The 18,232-nt window shown below is 48.3% G+C and overlaps 1 protein-coding gene across 1 annotated transcript in view; it reads right to left on the reverse strand.

Annotated features, from left to right (window-relative positions):
- ZFC3H1 (zinc finger C3H1-type containing) overlaps positions 1-18,232 on the reverse strand; it is a 715,283-nt gene that overhangs the window by 569,547 nt on the left and 127,504 nt on the right. Inside the window, exons 11-12 of the mRNA XM_069228345.1 lie at positions 7,164-7,273; positions 1,145-1,291 (exon numbers count right to left, since the gene is read on the reverse strand). Of these exons, the coding sequence (XP_069084446.1) occupies positions 1,145-1,291; positions 7,164-7,273 (257 nt within the window). The remainder of the gene's footprint in view (positions 1-1,144; positions 1,292-7,163; positions 7,274-18,232) is intronic.

The raw sequence follows: 18,232 nt of genomic DNA on the forward strand, positions 1-18,232 counted from the left end.
GTAAATCCATGGCTTGTTGGCGGGTGGCATCCCCTTGGCCTTTATAATCTTGGAGTGGACCTTGGCCGGGGCAGGTTTACTCACAGTTTTTTGTTGTGCCTTCGGCTGCTCACTATCGGAGTAGTCAGAGTCCGATCCTTGAATGGAGATTCTCTCCTCTTCTTCGACGTCGATCTGTTCGGCCGGTGTCGACGCCATCTGAAGTCTTCTGGCTCTTCGATCGCATAGGGTCTTCTTCGATCGAAATGTCAGACAGGCCTCGCAAGTATCCTCCCTGTGTTCCGGTGATAGACACAGATTACAGACCAAGTGTTGGTCTGTGTAAGGATACTTAGCGTGGCAATTCGGGCAGAAGCGTAAGGGGGTCCGGTCCATGAGTTTCGACGATTGACGCGGTCAGGCCGACCAGGCCCCGCTGAAGAGTGGAAGCCCCGAAGGGCCGCCGGAGCGCTTCTACAATCGGTGTCCTAACACTAAACCGGTACCGAGCGCAAACAATACTGTCAAATTTTTTGATGCTTAGCTAACTTTCCCGATTCGAAATACAGAGCGAAGAGGAACATGTCCGAACCCGATGGCGAAAAGAAAACAAACCTAAGATGGAGTCGACGCCCATGCGCAATAGAGCCGAAAGGGAGGAGTCCTTCGGACTCTAAAAGACTTCTTCGAAGAAAAACAACTTGTAACACTGAGCCCAACACTAGATGGCAGGATAATGCACAGCATGTGTATCTGCAGCTACACATGCCATCGAACATATATTTATACACACACATATATATACACACACCCCCACACACAGACACACACACACACACACACGTACATACGTATCGGGGCGAGTCGAAGAAACAGAGTCACATGCACTGTCATGTAGCACTTAACCAAAAAAGAAAAGTAGCTCCTTGTAATCAAACAGCTTAAAGATACAAGCCAGTAAATCAAAAGGATAACTAGGAGGGATAAACAAGCCAAGAAGGGGGGGGGGGGAAGAGGATTGGGGCAGGAATCAGAATCTAAGGTGCTGATTGCATCATAACTACAATGGTTAAGAACCCTTTGTAAAAATGACCATTAAAAATTTTTTGCACACATCCTACAAAAGAAATAAAACTATGCCAAAACCATTTATCAAAATACTCACTTATGTTTCCGATGTTTTGCTTCCGCTTCTGTGACATGAGTAGCAATCATTGTTTTTCTACCAGTACTATCAATTTCCACATCAGAGTTTGCTGGAGAAGAGTTGGTCCTCAAATGTTCACCTTTTATTAAGCGCTGCTTCTCTCGACTGTGGTAAGAAAAGCATATTTTGTCTTTGTTAAGTAGATCTTTAAAAATATTGGACGATTTCGGACACACAATGTACTGTGGAAAAAATGCACTAAAAGGCTTTAAGAAATAGAAGAGCTTCTAAGATTTAGCATTCTACTGTATGGGTGGAAGACCTAAGCAAACAAGCAAAAAAAAAAAAAAAAAAAAAAAAAAAAAAAAAAATGGAAATGCTACGATATTGGGAGGCGACGCGGATCCTTTGCGTCCCTATGTATACACATTTTCTTCAATTTCTCTAAAACTACTGAACGGATTTACACCAAATAACAAAATGCCTCTTTCTGGACTAAGAGTTACCTTTCTGCCAAATTTTGTGTAATTCCGTCCAGTGGTTTCAGCGCTATCTCGGTTCAAAATTCCTATGTGCAGTCCTCGCTTGATGGACCATCCTGAAACTTTCCAGCAACTGATGTGGTGTTTTTTTGGAAAATTTCATGAAGATTCATCAAACGGCAACAAAGTCATTAGCAAAAGGGTAATTAAAAAAAATTAAAAAAAACTTTTCCACAGAAACTTGGTCCTAACTATCACTACCTAGTGGTGACTGCCTCTAGGTAATTATATATACAAACACACACACACACAGTAGGAAGTTGGCTCTGTATATACTATCTCAAAGTGAGAGATAGTGTCCACAGAGTCCAAGGGTTCCCCTTAGAGATTGATAGTGGCAATAATAGATAATACTAATGCTCTATTTGTGGTAGTGTGGTCGAGCAGTAGGCTTATCAGAGGGTAGTGTTAAGCATTTGTTGTACACACACAGGTCATTTTGTTGACCAGAAACAGAATTAATGGGAGAGGGGGTGAACCTCCCATTCGTATATATTTGTTGCTGCGTCCTTCTTAAGCGGTCCGCTAGATGGCTGTGTATCCCTAGGATGTATTCTGCTAGCAGGTGAATGTGATTGTGAATTGCCCATTTCCAAATTGTTTGTGCTAGAAGGGACAATTGGGATGAGTGTTGCCCCCCACTCTTTTTGCAGATAATACATTGTTGTCATGTTGTCTGTCCTTATTAAGACTGTTTTGTGTATGATCTACTGGTTGGAATGCTTTGATTGGTAAGAACACTGCCATCAATTCCAAGTGGTTTATGTGGTAAGTTTGCTAGATTGAGTCCCATTCACCCTGTATTGTAAGATTGTTGATATGGGCTCCCGAAACTGTCATTGATGCATCTGTAGTGATTATGGTCTGCGGCACAGGGTCCTGAAATGGCAGCCCTTTTGATAAGTTGGTGTGATTCCACCATTGCAGAGATTTTAAGTTTGAGTGTCCAACAACACTAGATCATGTAGTTGACCCTGTACTGGAGACCATTGTTGCAAGAGACACTGTTACAGTGGTCTCATGTTTAGACGTGCACTGGGCACAATTGCTATGCATGATGCAATCATTCCCAGTAGCTTCATATGCTACTGGGATATGCTGGGATATGAGGGTGTGAAACACTTGGATTTGTTGTGAATTTGGATAGGCTAATGCTGACTGAGTTTTCAGAGTAGCTCCTAGATAAGGTTGAATTTGTTGAGGCTGAAGGGGAGATTTCTGGTAACTGATTGTGAACCCTATTTTGTGTAGGGCATTTATTGTGTGTGCTGTTGACAGTTTCGAATGGTGTTGGCTTTTAATAACCAGTTATCCAGATAAGGGAAGACAAGTAAGTACTGTCTTCTGAGGTATGCCGCAACTACTGCAAGACATTTTGTGAATACCCTTGGTGCTGTTACTCCAAAGGGTAGTACTTTGAATTGATAGTGCTTGCCTGCTATCACAAACCTTTAAAATGTGCAGTGTTCTGGATGTATAGGAATGTGGAAAATGCATCCTTTAGATCTAATGCTGTCATGTAGTCTTGTATTTGTAACAAGGGAATGACATCCTGCAGAGTGACCATGTGGAAATGCTCTGAAAGGATATATATTGATTCAGAGGTCTGAGATCTAGAATTGATCTGAGAATGCCATCCTTTTTTGGTATTAGTAAGTATAGAGACTATACCCCTGTCCCTTGCTGACTGATGGGAACGACCTCTCTTGCACCTTTGAGTAGAAGAGATTCTACCTCTTGTTTTAACAGAGCCATGTGCTCGAGAGAAAGCCTGTGTGAATGGGGTGGAATGTTTGGTGGAGTGGAGATAAGTTCTAGGCAATAACCATTGTGGACAATTGACAGTACCCATTGATCTGTTGTAATTTGTTGCCAGTGAGGATGGAAATATTGCAGTCTACCTCCCACAAGAGATGTATGCTGTTTGCCCTGTATATTTTATGCTATTTCTGGTGGTTACTTTGTGTATATATTGTGTGTAGGTATATCGTCAAAGGGAGATCTACCAATGCTAGTCTAGTAGTTAGTGCTGTAATAAAGTATCCTTTATTTTTGCAACACTTGTGTGGTTCCTTCTTGTAAATGAGCTACAGTATGACTACTGTGGTTTTGTAAGTGCTTTACATTCCTCCTGGATAAGCTTTAGCTGCTCACCTCAGCTACCCCTAGAGAGCTTTTGTTATCTGGACACCTAATCACAATCACCAAGTGTAAGGAAATGCCTCCTTGGCATGGTTACCCCCAGACTTTTTGCCTTTGCTGATGCTATGTTTTGATTTGAAAGTGTGCTGAGGCCTGCTAACCAGGCCCCAGCACCAGTGTTCTTTCCCTAACCTGTACTTTTGTTTTCACAATTGGCACACCCTGGCACCCAGGGAAGTCCCTTGTAACTGGTACCCTGGTACCAAGGGCCCTGATGCCAGGGATGGTCTCTAAGGGCTGCAGCATATCTTATGCCACCCTGGGGACCCCTCACTCAGCACAGACACACTGCTTGCCAGCTTGTGTGTGCTGGTGAGGGCCAAACAAGTAAGTCAACATGGCACTCCCCTCAGGGTGCCATGCCAACCTCACACTGCCTATGCAGTATAGATAAGTCACCCCTCTAGCAGGCCTTACAGCCCTAAGGCAGGGTGCATTATATCATAGGTGAGGGCACCAGTGCATGAGCACTGTGCCCCTACAGTGTCTAAGCAAAACCTTAGACATTGTAAGTGCAGGGTAGCCATAAGAGTATATGGTCTGGGAGTCTGTCATGCACGAACTCCACAGCACCATAATGGCTACACTGAAAACTGGGAAGTTTGGTATCAAACTTCTCAGCACAATAAATGCACACTGATGCCAGTGTACATTTTATTGTAAAATACACCCCAGAGGGCACCTTAGAGGTGCCCCCTGAAACTTAACCGACTATCTGTGTAGGCTGACTAGTTTTAGCAGCCTGCCACACTCGAGACATGTTGCTGGCCACATGGGGAGAGTGCCTTTGTCACTCTGTGGCTAGTAACAAAGCCTGTACTGGGTGGAGAGGCTTATCACCTCCCCCTTGCAGGACTTTAACACCTGGCGGTGAGCCTCAAAGGCTCACCCCCCTTGTTACAGTGCCCCAGGGCATTCCAGCTAGTGGAGTTGCCCGCCCCCTCCAGCCACAGCCCCACTTTTGGCGGCAAGGCCGTAGGAGATAATGAGAAAAACAAGGAGGAGTCACTGGCCAGTCAGGACAGCCCCTAAGGCAACCTGAGCTGAAGTGACTGACTTTTAGGAATCCTCCATCTTGCAGATGGAGGATCCCCCCCAATAGGGATAGGAATGTGACCCCCTCCCCTTGGGAGGAGGCACAAAGAGGGTGTAGCCACCCTCAGGGCTAGCAGCCATTGGCTACTGCCCTCCCTGACCTAAACACACCCCTAAATTCTGTATTTAGGGGCCCCCCTGAACCTAGGAACTCAGATTCCTGCAACCTAAGAAGAAGAGGACTGCTGAGCTGAAAAACCCTGCAGAGAAGACGGAGACACCAACTGCTTTGGCCCCAGCTCTACCGGCCTGTCTACCCACTTCTAAAAGACACTGCTCCAGCGACGCTTTCCCCAGGACCAGCGACCTCTGAATCCTCAGAGGACTGCACTGCTCTAGAAGGACCAAGAAACTCCCGAGGACAGCTGCTCTGTTCACCCAAGACTGCAACTTTGTTTCCAAAGAAGCAACTTCAAGACAACTGCGTTTCCCGCCGGAAGCGTGAGACTTGCTACTCTGCATCCGACGCCCCCGGCTCGACTTGTGGAGAAACAACACTTCAGGGAGGACTCCCCGGCGCCCGGCGACTACGAGACTGTGAGTAGCCAGAGTTGCCCCCCCCCCCTGAGCCCCCACAGCGACGCCTGCAGAGGGAATCCCGAGGCTCCCCCTGACCGCGACTGCCTGCTTCCCAGATCCCAACGCCTGGTAAAGACTCTGCACCCGCAGCCCCCAGGACCTGAAAGATCGAAACTCCAGTGCAGGAGTGACCCCCAGGAGGCCCTCTCCCTTGCCCAGGTGGTGGCTACCCCGAGGAGCCCCCCCTTGCCTGCATCGCTGAAGAGACCCCTTGGTCTCCCATTGATTTACATTGAAAACCCGACGCGTGTTTGCACACTGCACCCGGCCGCCCCCGTGCTGCTGAGGGTGTACTTTCTGTGCTAACTTGTGACCCCCCCGGTGCCCTACAAAACCCCCCCTGGTCTGCCCTCCGAAGACGCGGGTTCTTACCTGCTGGCAGACTGGAACCGGGGAACCCCCTTCTCCATTGAAGCCTATGTGTTTTGGGCACCACTTTAAACTCTGCACCTGACCGGCCCTGAGCTGCTGGTGTGGTAACTTTGGGGTTGCTCTGAACCCCCAACGGTGGGCTACTTTGGACCCAAACTTGAACCCCGTAGGTGGTTTACTTACCTGCAAGAACTAACAAAATCTTACTCCCCCTAGGAACTGTGAAAATTGCACTGTCTAGTTTTAAAATAGCTATATGTGATTTATTTGAAAAGTACATATGCTATTGTGATTATTCAAAGTTCCTAAAGTACCTACCTGCAATACCTTTCATTTGAAGTATTACATGTAAATCTTGAACCTGTAGTTCTTATAATAAACTAAGAAAAGATATTTTTCTATACAAAAACCTATTGGCCTGGATTTGTCTCTGAGTGTGTGTTCCTCATTTATTGCTTGTGTATGTACAACAAATGCTTAACACTACTCCTTTGATAAGCCTACTGCTCGACCACACTACCACAAAATAGAGCATTAGTATTATCTCTTTTTGCCACTATCTTACCTCTAAGGGGAACCCTTGGACTCTGTGCACACTATTCCTTACTTTGAAATAGTGCATACAGAGCCAACTTCCTACACCAAGGCTTGCCTGGACTCAGTATAGGGTGCCATACCATAGGTGTACACCATAAATTGAGCCAACCTCCTATACCACCCACAGTTAGCTATAATAGCAGTACGGGCAATTTTGATAGTCGGTCTTTTCCATCACCCGTGCAGCAATCTCCTGTGATAAGAGGACAGGGGGCGGAACTCAACCCTTGTAGGATGGGTGGTCTTTGATGCCCAAAGCCTAGATGATGATCTTTAGTGGCTGGAGGCATCAGGAAGACTAAAGAAAACTAAGACTTAATCCAATACAATGAGCTCTATAATGAACCAAATTAAATTAGCTCAGAACACAAACTCTGAATATACCCAAACCAGATTGGGAGAAACAAACAATTTAAATTGGAATTAAAACATATGTGCATTCTACACCAAAAGGAATCACACCACATCTCGTGACTCGAGAGACTTCACAGAAAAGCAACTAAAGTGGTCACAAATGCAGATAACTGTGCCCCTAACATTGTTTATAGCTGGAGTTTGGGGGGAAGGTGAATGGAATGTAGGAGGTTTGGAGGGAAGATAATCTCCGTTGAATTTTGAGTTTATTATATATGAACATTTAGACAATATACCTAGCAATCTCTTCTTTTAATAGACGATACTCAATCTTTTTATCTTCTGGTAAAGCTTCTGGAGTTCTCATAGGATCGTTTTCTTTCTCGGACACTTTTGGTTTCGAAGCCTGGTGAAGAGAAACAACAATATTTAGAAATAGAAAAACTGAAAAGGTAAGCTATCAAATCGAAGAAAAGGAGAATGTAATTAAACTTAGTGACATCAATTATGAAATAAGGATAGATCTGTTTCAGCATGGATTCTGAAATACAGTATTCACACAACATCACCCACTCCAACCCCCCCTCCCCCAAATAAAACTGACAATTTCAAAACACCTTCAAAATAGTCAGAGAAAGTGTAGGAAGCTGGCTGTTGATATAGTGACCCAAAATGAGGTGCACTGTACAAAGAGTCCAAGCAATTCCCAGCGGTATCACAGAGTCAGAATTTTTTTGGGTAGTGTGGTCAAGCAGTTAAGCATATCAGAGGATAGTGCTAACCATGTATGGAACACACTCCTGCAGTAAGTGAGGCACATTCAAAGAAATTCTACACAAATTTATAAAAATAACTGGTGATCTTATTAGCAAAGTTTATATAAAAGTACCTGAGTCAGGCGAGTACTTTGACTTATGATTTTTTAGCTACAATGGAATCCTATGGAAGGAAACAAAGACGGCAATCTAGGTAGAATACAGCGACTTACAGGACCAATCTCCTGAGCTTAAGGGGGCTCTGGGGCAAGGTCAAAGGCCACACCAACAAGTCACCTTGGGGAGCACTGGTGCGTCCGGGTACAGAGGTGTGTTACAGCATCGAGTGTCCCATTCAAGTATTTGAGGATCAGTCCGGTTACAAAGTATCTTCAGAGATGGACTGGAAGGACAGTCCAGGAGGAACCCACAGGGGGACTCGACCATGGAGGTCCTTTGGCTTTTGGGGACACAGTCAGTCCACTCATTCAAGCTGTAGTACACAGGTGCACAGGTTTCTTCTGGCGTCCTGACCAGCACTGGAGTTCCTCGGGGTTCCATGGGGGTCTGCAGAAACTACAGGTATCGACTCGGGGGTCCATTCCTATCCAGCTAACAAGTGGGCTCAGGTCTCGCGAGGTCGGAGAGACACTTGGTTCTCCTTTTCTGGGTCCGAGGCGGACAGGTGCAGAGTTGTCCTAGGGTGTTGGGTTTTCACTCCTGGTCGCACACAGTTGCAGGGGGGTCTGCAGAAGCAGTCTGCTGATACCGTTGTCCACAGTGGGCGAGTACAAGGTGGGCTTCCCCTCTGGAGGGCCTGGGGGCCAGGCGGACACCTTTGGCGCGCTTCAATATCGGCGGGGTGGCTTGGGTGCAGTTGTGAAGCCTGGTGTCAAGTTTTTGGCACTATTGGTCCTCTTGGTTCTTTCCTGGGCACCTGCGGAGGCAGGGAGCACCTCCTCCACTCCACTCGAGTTCTTTTTGGCGATTTGTGGAGCACTAGCAGCTCTCCTCGTTTCTTGGTCAGTTGCTCCTTGAGAGTAAAGTGCTGCAGGCAGGCCGGCAGGGTTGGCAAATATTAAGACGTACTCCTCAGTTCAGCAGGCTTCTCCTTCACTTCTTTTGTGTCGAGCAAAGATCTGAGGATCTGGTATCAGGGGGGTCCCCTAAATACTCAAATTGAGGGGCTTTAAGAGGAGTGAAGGGTAATGGCCAACGGGCTACCTACTCTTGGGGTCACTACACCCTACCTAGATTAACACTTCCTGTGGGGAGTGGGCATCAACCTGTCCAGAGACCTTAAATTTCACAGCACGCACAATGGCGGAATTTCCTAAGTTGTGTCTATTTTAGGGTGGCCACCCTGGGGGTGTTCGTATTTCGGAAGTGTGACATGCTGTAGGAAGCTGGCCGGTGTGTGGTGGGTACCTAAGGTACTTACACCTTATACCTGGTCCAGGTATCCTCTATTACGATAGTGTAAGGCAGTGTCTAGAAGTCAGGCTCTCTAGAGGTAGCTGTGGATGAGCAGCCAAGGCCTATCTAGGAGACATGCAAAGCTCACGTAAAACCACTGTAGTCACACAGTGTAGGAAGTTGGCTCTGTATGCACTATTTCAAAGTAAGGAATAGTATGCACGGAGTCCAAGGGTTCCCCTTAGAGGTAAGATAGTGGCAAAAAGAGATAATTCTAATGCTCTATTTTGTGGTAGTGTGGTCGAGCAGTAGGCTTATCAGAGGGTAGTGTTAGGCATTTGTTGTACACACACAGGCAATAAATGAGACACACACACTCAGAGACAATTCCAGGCCAATAGGTTTTTGTATAGAAAAATATCTTTTCTTCATTTATTTTAAGAACCACAGGTTCAAGATTTACAAGTAATACTTCAAATGAAAGGTATTTCAGGTAGGAACTTTAGGAACTTTGAATTAGCAAAATAGCATATACAGTTTTCATATAAATGACATAGCTATTTTAAAACTAGACACAGTGCAATTTTCAACAGTTCCTGGGGGGAGTAAGAGTTAGTTAGTTTTTGCAGGTAAGTAAACCACCTACGGGGTTCAAGTTTGGGTCAAAGGTAGACCACCATTGGGGGTTCAGAGCAACCCCAAAGTTACCACACCAGCAGCTCAGGGCCGGTCAGGTGCAGAGGTCAAAGTGGTGCCCAAAACGCATAGGCTTCAATGGAGAAGGGGGTGCCCCGGTTCCAGTCTGCCAGCAGGTAAGTACCCGCGTCTTCGGAGGGCAGACCAGGGGGGTTTTGTAGGGCACTGGGGGGGGGGGGGGCACAAGTCAGCACAAAAAGTACACCCTCAGGTTTTGCTTAGACACTGTAGGGGCACAGTGCTCATGCACTGGTGCCCTCACCTATGGTATAGTGCACCCTGCCTTAGGGCTGTAAGGCCTGCTAGATGGGTGACTTATCTATACTGCATAGGCAGTGTGAGGTTGGCATGGCACCCTGAGGGGAGTGCCATGTCGACTTACTCGTTTTGTCCTCACCAGCACACACAAGCTGGCAAGCAGTGTGTCTGTGCTGAGTGAGGGGTCCCCAGGGTGGCAAAAGACATGCTGCAGCCCTTCGAGATCTTCCCTGGCATCAGGGCCCTTGGTACCAGTTACAAGGGACTTACCTGGATGCCAGGGTGTGCCAATTGTGGAAACAAAGGTACAGGTTAGGGAAAGAACACTGGTGCTGGGGCCTGGTTAGCAGGCCAGAGCACACTTTCAAATCATAACAGCATCAGCAAAGGCAAAAAGTCAGGGGGTAACCATGCCAAGGAGGCATTTCCTTACACACAGCACACACACACACACACACACACACACATAAAAGAAAACACTCAGTTGTACAAAAATAAAGGTACTTTATTTTAGTGACAGAATTACCAAAAGCACGAGATAGACAACCCTCCAATAGGAGGTAAGTAAACACTCTAAATAGGCAGAAATAGGCATAAATAGCAGTAGAAAACAGTGCAATAGCAATAGACAGTAGTGACCCTAGGAGGAGCCCAAACCATATACTAAAAAAATTGAATGCAAATGCAGGACCCCCACCGACGTATGTGGACACTGTAGAGGGGAGCTGGGAGAACTAGGAAACCCTAAAGTACCACAGTGCTCCCCAGCAACCAGGAAAAAAGGAGTTAGTTAATGGATTTTCCCCAAACCACCCAAGGGACTGAAGATAAGGATAATGCAACACCCAGACAAGACTGCAAAAAACCAGCAGTGGGTCCTGAAGAAGGAAGACCTGAAAAAGAAGGGGACCAACTCCAGAACTTTGGTGGTGGCAGAAGCCACTACCCACCTATCTGTAGTTGCAGGAGTTGGTCGACGGTAGGACGGAGACGGTCAGCAATGCAGCCCTGGCGTAGGTGCAGAGTTTCTGGAGGATTCAGTCATCGTCCCACGACGGATGGAAGATTGCAGTCTGTCTGTGGCATGAAAAGGCCACAATAAACCTTGGCAAAGGCAAGCGTCACAGAAGATGAAAAAGTGGAGCTGCCAGGAACCAGCAAGGTCAAGAGGGACTCAAACCACGGGGGGAGAGGGACTCCTAGGGGGGCCATCAGCAAGGCAGAAAGTCCACAGAAGAAAAGGCAGCCGCCACAGGAAACCCGCTGGAAGAGGACCTAGGAGTCGCAGAGGAACCCACATAGCACAACTGAAGAAGGGTCCCATGCTGCAGCAGAAGCACTCAGAGGGCTGTGCGTCGCAGGGAAGAGTGCTGGGGCTACACAGAGCCTGAAGATCCCTTGGAGGAGATGCAAACAACCCTTGGTAGCTGCGAGAGACGCGGTGCACGGGGGTACAAGGGCTTATCTTCACCAAGGTTGGACAGCTGGCAGAGAGGACCAAGGGGAACACTCCTGACCACCACTCATGATGCAGGATCCACGAAGCTCAGGATGAGAGAAGATCCACGCAGCCAGTCGTCATTACAGTTGGTGCTTGCAGATGCAGGGGAGTGACTTCTCCCCTCCAAGGAGATTCCTTCTGCCTTCTCGTGCAGACTGAAGACTTGCCGCCCTCAGAGGACGCAAAGCCAGGGAAATGTTGCATAAGATGGAAGGAGCAGTGGAAACAATGTTGCAAGCAGTCTTCCCCGTGGATGCAGACTGTCGGTACCTGGAGGGTCCACTAAAGTAGAGGTTGCAGAGGAGTCCTGCTGGGATCTTGCAAGACGAATCTGAGGACCCCACCCAGGAGGGAGACCCTAAATAGCCCTGGAAGGGGGATTGGTCACCTAGCCAAGTGACCACCTATCAGGAGGTGGCTCAGACCTCACCTGCCCGACCTGGCCACTCAGATGTTCCCAGGGGCCACTGCACACCTTGGATTCAAGATGACAGAATCAAGGGACATTCTGGAGGAGCTCTGGGCAGCAGGGACGCATATGGAGGAACCACTATGCCAAATGTGGGGTGTGTGCGGTCCAAGCAACGAAGTTTAAAGGGAAAGAGCATAGTGACTTGGGTCCTAGTTAGCAGGATCCCAGTGCACACAGTCAAATATACTGCAAGCAAGCAAAAAGTGGATTGTGGGAGGAGGGGTTAACCATTCCAAGAATTAGGTTACTTTCCTACAAAACCCCCACCCCCAATCAAAGGACAATAAGGTTAACCTTGGCCAGATGAGTCTTCATTGTCTAAGCGGAAAATATCTAGAGAGTCAATCTACATTGAAGTGGTTACTCCCAGATCTATGTTTCACTGTATAGTCCATTCCCTGTAGGGATATGGACCACCTCAGCAGTTTAGGATTTTCGCCTTTCATCTATTTTAACCATAGAAGGGGCCTGTGGTCTGTTTGAACAAGGAAGTGAGTGCCAACACAAGCATGGCCTCAGCTTCTTCAAGGCCCAAATCACAGCAAAGGCCTCCCTTTCAATGGCTGACCAACGCTTTTCCCTGGGGGGGTCAACCTTCTGCTTATAAAAGCTACAGGTTGGTCCTGGCCCTCTGTGTTACGTTGTGACAGAACTGCCCCAGCCCCTACCTCAGAAGCATCTGTCTGAACTATGAACTGCTTGAAACAGTCAGGGCGTCTTAAAATAGGTGCACAGTGTAGGAAGTTGGCTCTGTATGTACTATTTAAAAGTAAGAAATAGCATGCACAGAGTCCAAGGGTTCCCCTTAGAGGTAAGATAGTGGCAAAAAGAGATAATTCTAATGCTCTATTTTGTGGTAGTGTGGTCGAGCAGTAGGCTTATCAGAGGTAAGTGTTAAGCATTTGTTGTACACACACAGGCAATAAATGAGGAACACACACGCAGACAATTCCAGGCCAATCGGTTTTTATATAGAAAAATATATTTTCTTAGTTTATTTTAAGAACCACAGGTTCAAGATTTACAAGTAATACTTCAAATTAAAGGTATTTCACTCAGGTATCTTAGGAACTTTGAATCAACACAATATCATGTACAGTTTTGGCAAAAATGGCAATAAGCTATTTTAAAACTAGACAGTGCAATTTTCAACAGTTCCTGGGGGGAGTAAATATTGGTTAGTTTTGCAGGTAAGTACAACACCTACAGGGTTTTAAGTTGGGTCCAAAGTAGCCCACCGTCGGGGGTTCAGGGCAACCCCAAAGTTACCACACCAGCAGCTCAGGGCAGGTCAGGTGCAGAGGTCAAAGTGGTGCCCAAAACGCATAGGCTTCAATGGAGAAGGGGGTGCCCCGGTTCCAGTCTGCCAACAGGTAAGTACCCGCGACTTCGGAGGGCAGACCAGGGGTTTTTTGTAGGGCACCGGGGAGGACACAAGTCAGCACAAAAAGTACACCCTTAGCGGCACAGGGGCGGCCGGGTGCAGAGTGCAAACAGGCGTCGGGTTTGCAATGGATTTCAATGGGGTTCTTTGAAGCAGGCAGTCGCGGTCAGGAGGAGCCTCTGGATTCCCTCTGCAGGCGTCGCTGTGGGGGCTCAGGGGGGTCAACTCTGGCTACTCACAGACTCTCAGTCGCCGGGGAGTCCTCCCTGTAGTGTTGTTTCTCCGCAGGTCAAGCCGGGGGCGTCGGGAGCAGAGTGGAAAGTCTCACGCTTCCGGCGGGAAACGTTGAGTCCTTTAAAAGTTGTTTCTTTGTTGCAAGTTTCAGTCTTTGAGGAACAGGGCAGCTGTCCTCGGGAGTTCTTGGTCCTTTTAGATGCAGGGTAGTCCTCGGAGGCTTCAGAGGTTGCTGGACCTTGGGGGACGCGTCGCTGTTGCAGTTTTTCTCTAAGTGGGGAGACAGGCCGGTAGGGCTGAGGCCAAAGCAGTTGGAGTCTCCGTCTTCTCTGCAGGGCTTCAGGTCAGCAGTCCTTCTTCTTATTCAGGTTGCAGGAATCTAGTTTCCTAGGTTCTGGGGAGCCCCTAAATACTGAATTTAGGGGTGTGTTTAGGTCTGGGAGGGCAGCAGCCAATGGCTACTGTCCTTGAGGGGGGGCACATCCCCATTCCTATTGGAGAAATCCTCCAAAATCAACATGGAGGATTTCTAAAGGCATGGGTCACCTCAGCTCAGGAAGCCTTCGGGGCTGTCCTGACTAGTGGGCGGACTCCTCATTGTTTTTCTCATTATATCCCCTGGACGTGCCGCCAAAAGTGGGGGCTGTGTCCAGGGGGCGGGCATCTCCACTAGCTGGAGTGCCCTGAGGCATTGTAACACGAAGCCTGAGTGTAGGAAGTTGGCTCTGTATGTGCTATTTCAAAGTAAGGAATAGCATGCACAGAGTCCAAGGGTTCCCCTTAGAGGTAAAATAGTGGTAAAAATAGATAATACTAATGCTCTATTTTGTGGTAGTGTGGTCGAGCAGTAGGCTTATCCAAGGAGTAGTGTTAAGCATTTGTTGTACATACATATAGACAATAAATGAGGTACACACACTCGGAGACAAATCCAGCCAATAAGTTTTGTTATAGAAAAATATATTTTCTTAGTTTATTTTAAGAACCACAGGTTCAAATTTAACATGTAATATCTTGTTTGAAAGGTATTGCAGGTAAGTACATTAGGAACTTTGAATCATTTCAATTGCATGTATACTTTTCAAGTTATTGACAAATAGCTATTTTAAAAGTGGACACTTAATGCAATTTTCACAGTTCCTGGGGGAGGTAAGTTTTTGTTAGTTTTACCAGGTAAGTAGGACACTTACAGGGTTCAGTTCTTGGTCCAAGGTAGCCCACCGTTGGGGGTTCAGAGCAACCCCAAAGTCACCACACCAGCAGCTCAGGGCCGGTCAGGTGCAGAGTTCAAAGTGGTGCCCAAAACGCATAGGCTAGAATGGAGAGAAGGGGGTGCCCCGGTTCCGGTCTGCTTGCAGGTAAGTACCCGCGTCTTCGGAGGGCAGACCAGGGGGGTTTTGTAGGGCACCGGGGGGGACACAAGCCCACACAGAAATTTCACCCTCAGCGGCGCGGTGGCGGCCGGGTGCAGTGTAGAAACAAGCGTCGGGTTTGCAATGTTAGTCTATGAGAGATCAAGGGATCTCTTTAGCGCTGCAGGCAGGCAAGGGGGGGCTTCCTCGGGGAAACCTCCACTTGGGCAAGGGAGAGGGACTCCTGGGGGTCACTTCTCCAGTGAAAGTCCGGTCCTTCAGGTCCTGGGGGCTGCGGGTGCAGGGTCTTTTCCAAGGGTCGGGACTTAGGTTTCAGAGAGTCGCGGTCAGGGGAAGCCTCGGGATTCCCTCTGCAGGCGGCGCTGTGGGGGCTCAGGGGGGACAGGTTTTGGTACTCACAGTCGGAGAGTAGTCCGGGGGTCCTCCCTGAGGTGTTGGTTCTCCACCAGCCGAGTCGGGGTCGCCGGGTGCAGTGTTGCAAGTCTCACGCTTCTTGCAGGGAGTTGCAGGGGTCTTTAAAGCTGCTCCTTGAAACAAAGTTGCAGTCTTTTTGGAGCAGGTCCGCTGTCCTCGGGAGTTTCTGTTCGTCGTCGAAGCAGGGCAGTCCTCAGAGGATTCAGAGGTCGCTGGTCCCTTTGGAAGGCGTCGCTGGAGCAGAGTTCTTTGGAAGGCAGGAGACAGGCCGGTGAGTTTCTGGAGCCAAGGCAGTTGTTGTCTTCTGGTCTTCCTCTGCAGGGGTTTTCAGCTGGGCAGTCCTTCTTCTTCTTGTCGCAGGAATCTAATTTTCTAGGGTTCAGGGTAGCCCTTAAATACTAAATTTAAGGGCGTGTTCAGGTCTGGGGGGTTAGTAGCCAATGGCTACTAGCCCTGAGGGTGGGTACACCCTCTTTGTGTCTCCTCCCAAGGGGAGGGGGTCACAATCCTAACCCTATTGGGGGAATCCTCCATCTGCAAGATGGAGGATTTCTAAAAGTTAGAGTCACCTCAGCTCAGGACACCTTAGGGGCTGTCCTGACTGGACAGTGACTCCTCCTTGTTATTCTCATTATTTTCTCCGGCCTTGCCGCCAAAAGTGGGGGCCGGGCCGGAGGGGGCGGGCAACTCCACTAGCTGGAGTGTCCTGCGGTGCTGTGACAAAGGGGTGAGCCTTTGAGGCTCACCGCCAGGTGTTACAGCTCCTGCCTGGGGGAGGTGTTAGCATCTCCACCCAGTGCAGGCTTTGTTACTGGCCTCAGAGTGACAAAGGCACTCTCCCCATGGGGCCAGCAACATGTCTCTAGTGTGGCAGGCTGCTGGAACTAGTCAGCCTACACAGATAGTCGGTTAAGTTTCAGGGGGCACCTCTAAGGTGCCCTCTGGGGTGTATTTTGCAATAAAATGTACACTGGCATCAGTGTGCATTTATTGTGCTGAGAAGTTTGATACCAAACTTCCCAGTTTTCAGTGTAGCCATTATGGTGAGGTGGAGTTCGAGTTTGACAAACTCCCAGACCATATACTCTTATGGCTACCCTGCACTTACAATGTCTAAGGTTTTGTTTAGACACTGTAGGGGTACCATGCTCATGCACTGGTACCCTCACCTATGGTATAGTGCACCCTGCCTTAGGGCTGTAAGGCCTGCTAGAGGGGTGACTGACCTATACTTGCATAGGCAGTGAGAGGCTGGCATGGCACCCTGAGGGGAGTGCCATGTCGACTTACTCGTTTTGTTCTCACTAGCACACACAAGCTGGCAAGCAGTGTGTCTGTGCTGAGTGAGAGGTCTCCAGGGTGGCATAAGACATGCTGCAGCCCTTAGAGACCTTCCTTGGCATCAGGGCCCTTGGTACTAGAAGTACCAGTTACAAGGGACTTATCTGGATGCCAGGGTCTGCCAATTGTGGATACAAAAGTACAGGTTAGGGAAAGAACACTGGTGCTGGGGCCTGGTTAGCAGGCCTCAGCACACTTTCAATTGTAAACATAGCATCAGCAAAGGCAAAAAGTCAGGGGGCAACCATGCCAAGGAGGCATTTCCTTACACTGAGCTTTTGAGGCTCAGTGCGCTAGGTGTTACAGTTCCTGCAGGGAGGAGGTGTGAAGCACCTCCACCCAGAGCAGGCTTTTGTTTCTGTCCTCAGAGAGCACAAAGGCCCTCACCACATGGGGTCAGAAACTGGTCTCTCAGCAGCAGGCTGGCACAGACCAGTTAGTCCTTGTAGGAAGTTGGCTCTGTATGTGCTATTTCAAAGTAAGGAATAGCATGCACAGAGTCCAAGGGTTCCCCTTAGAGGTAAAATAGTGGTAAAAATAGATAATACTAATGCTCTATTTTGTGGTAGTGTGGTCGAGCAGTAGGCTTATCCAAGGAGTAGTGTTAAGCATTTGTTGTACATACACACAGACAATAAATGAGGTACACACACTCAGAGACAAATCCAGCCAATAGGTTTTTATATAGAAAAATATCTTTTCTTAGTTTATTTTAAGAACCACAGGTTCAAATTCTACATGTAATATCTCATTCGAAAGGTATTGCAGGTAAGTACTTTAGGAACTTCAAATCATCAAAATTGCATGTATACTTTTCAAGTTATTCACAAATAGCTGTTTTAAAAGTGGACACTTAGTGCAATTTTCACAGTTCCTAGGGGAGGTAAGTATTTGTTAGGTTAACCAGGTAAGTAAGACACTTACAGGGCTTAGTTCTTGGTCCAAGGTAGCCCACCGTTGGGGGTTCAGAGCAACCCCAAAGTCACCACACCAGCAGCTCAGGGCCGGTCAGGTGCAGAGTTCAAAGTGGTGCCCAAAACACATAGGCTAGAATGGAGAGAAGGGGGTGCCCCGGTTCCGGTCTGCTTGCAGGTAAGTACCCGCGTCTTCGGAGGGCAGACCAGGGGGGTTTTGTAGGGCACCGGGGGGGACACAAGCCCACACAGAAATTTCACCCTCAGCGGCGCGGGGGCGGCCGGGTGCAGTGTAGAAACAAGCGTCGGGTTCGCAATGTTAGTCTATGAGAGATCTCGGGATCTCTTCAGCGCTGCAGGCAGGCAAGGGGGGGGTTCCTCGGGGAAACCTCCACTTGATCAAGGGAGAGGGACTCCTGGGGGTCACTCCTCCGGTGAAAGCCCGGTCCTTCAGGTCCTGGGGGCTGCGGGTGCAGGGTCTCTCCCAGGTGTCGGGACTTAGGATTCAAAGAGTCGCGGTCAGGGGAAGCCTCGGGATTCCCTCTGCAGGCGGCGCTGTGGGGGCTCAGGGGGGACAGGTTTTTGTACTCGCAGTCTTAGAGTAGTC

This window comes from Pleurodeles waltl, chromosome 4_1 (genome assembly GCF_031143425.1).
Source record: "Pleurodeles waltl isolate 20211129_DDA chromosome 4_1, aPleWal1.hap1.20221129, whole genome shotgun sequence".
NCBI lineage: Eukaryota > Metazoa > Chordata > Amphibia > Caudata > Salamandridae > Pleurodeles > Pleurodeles waltl.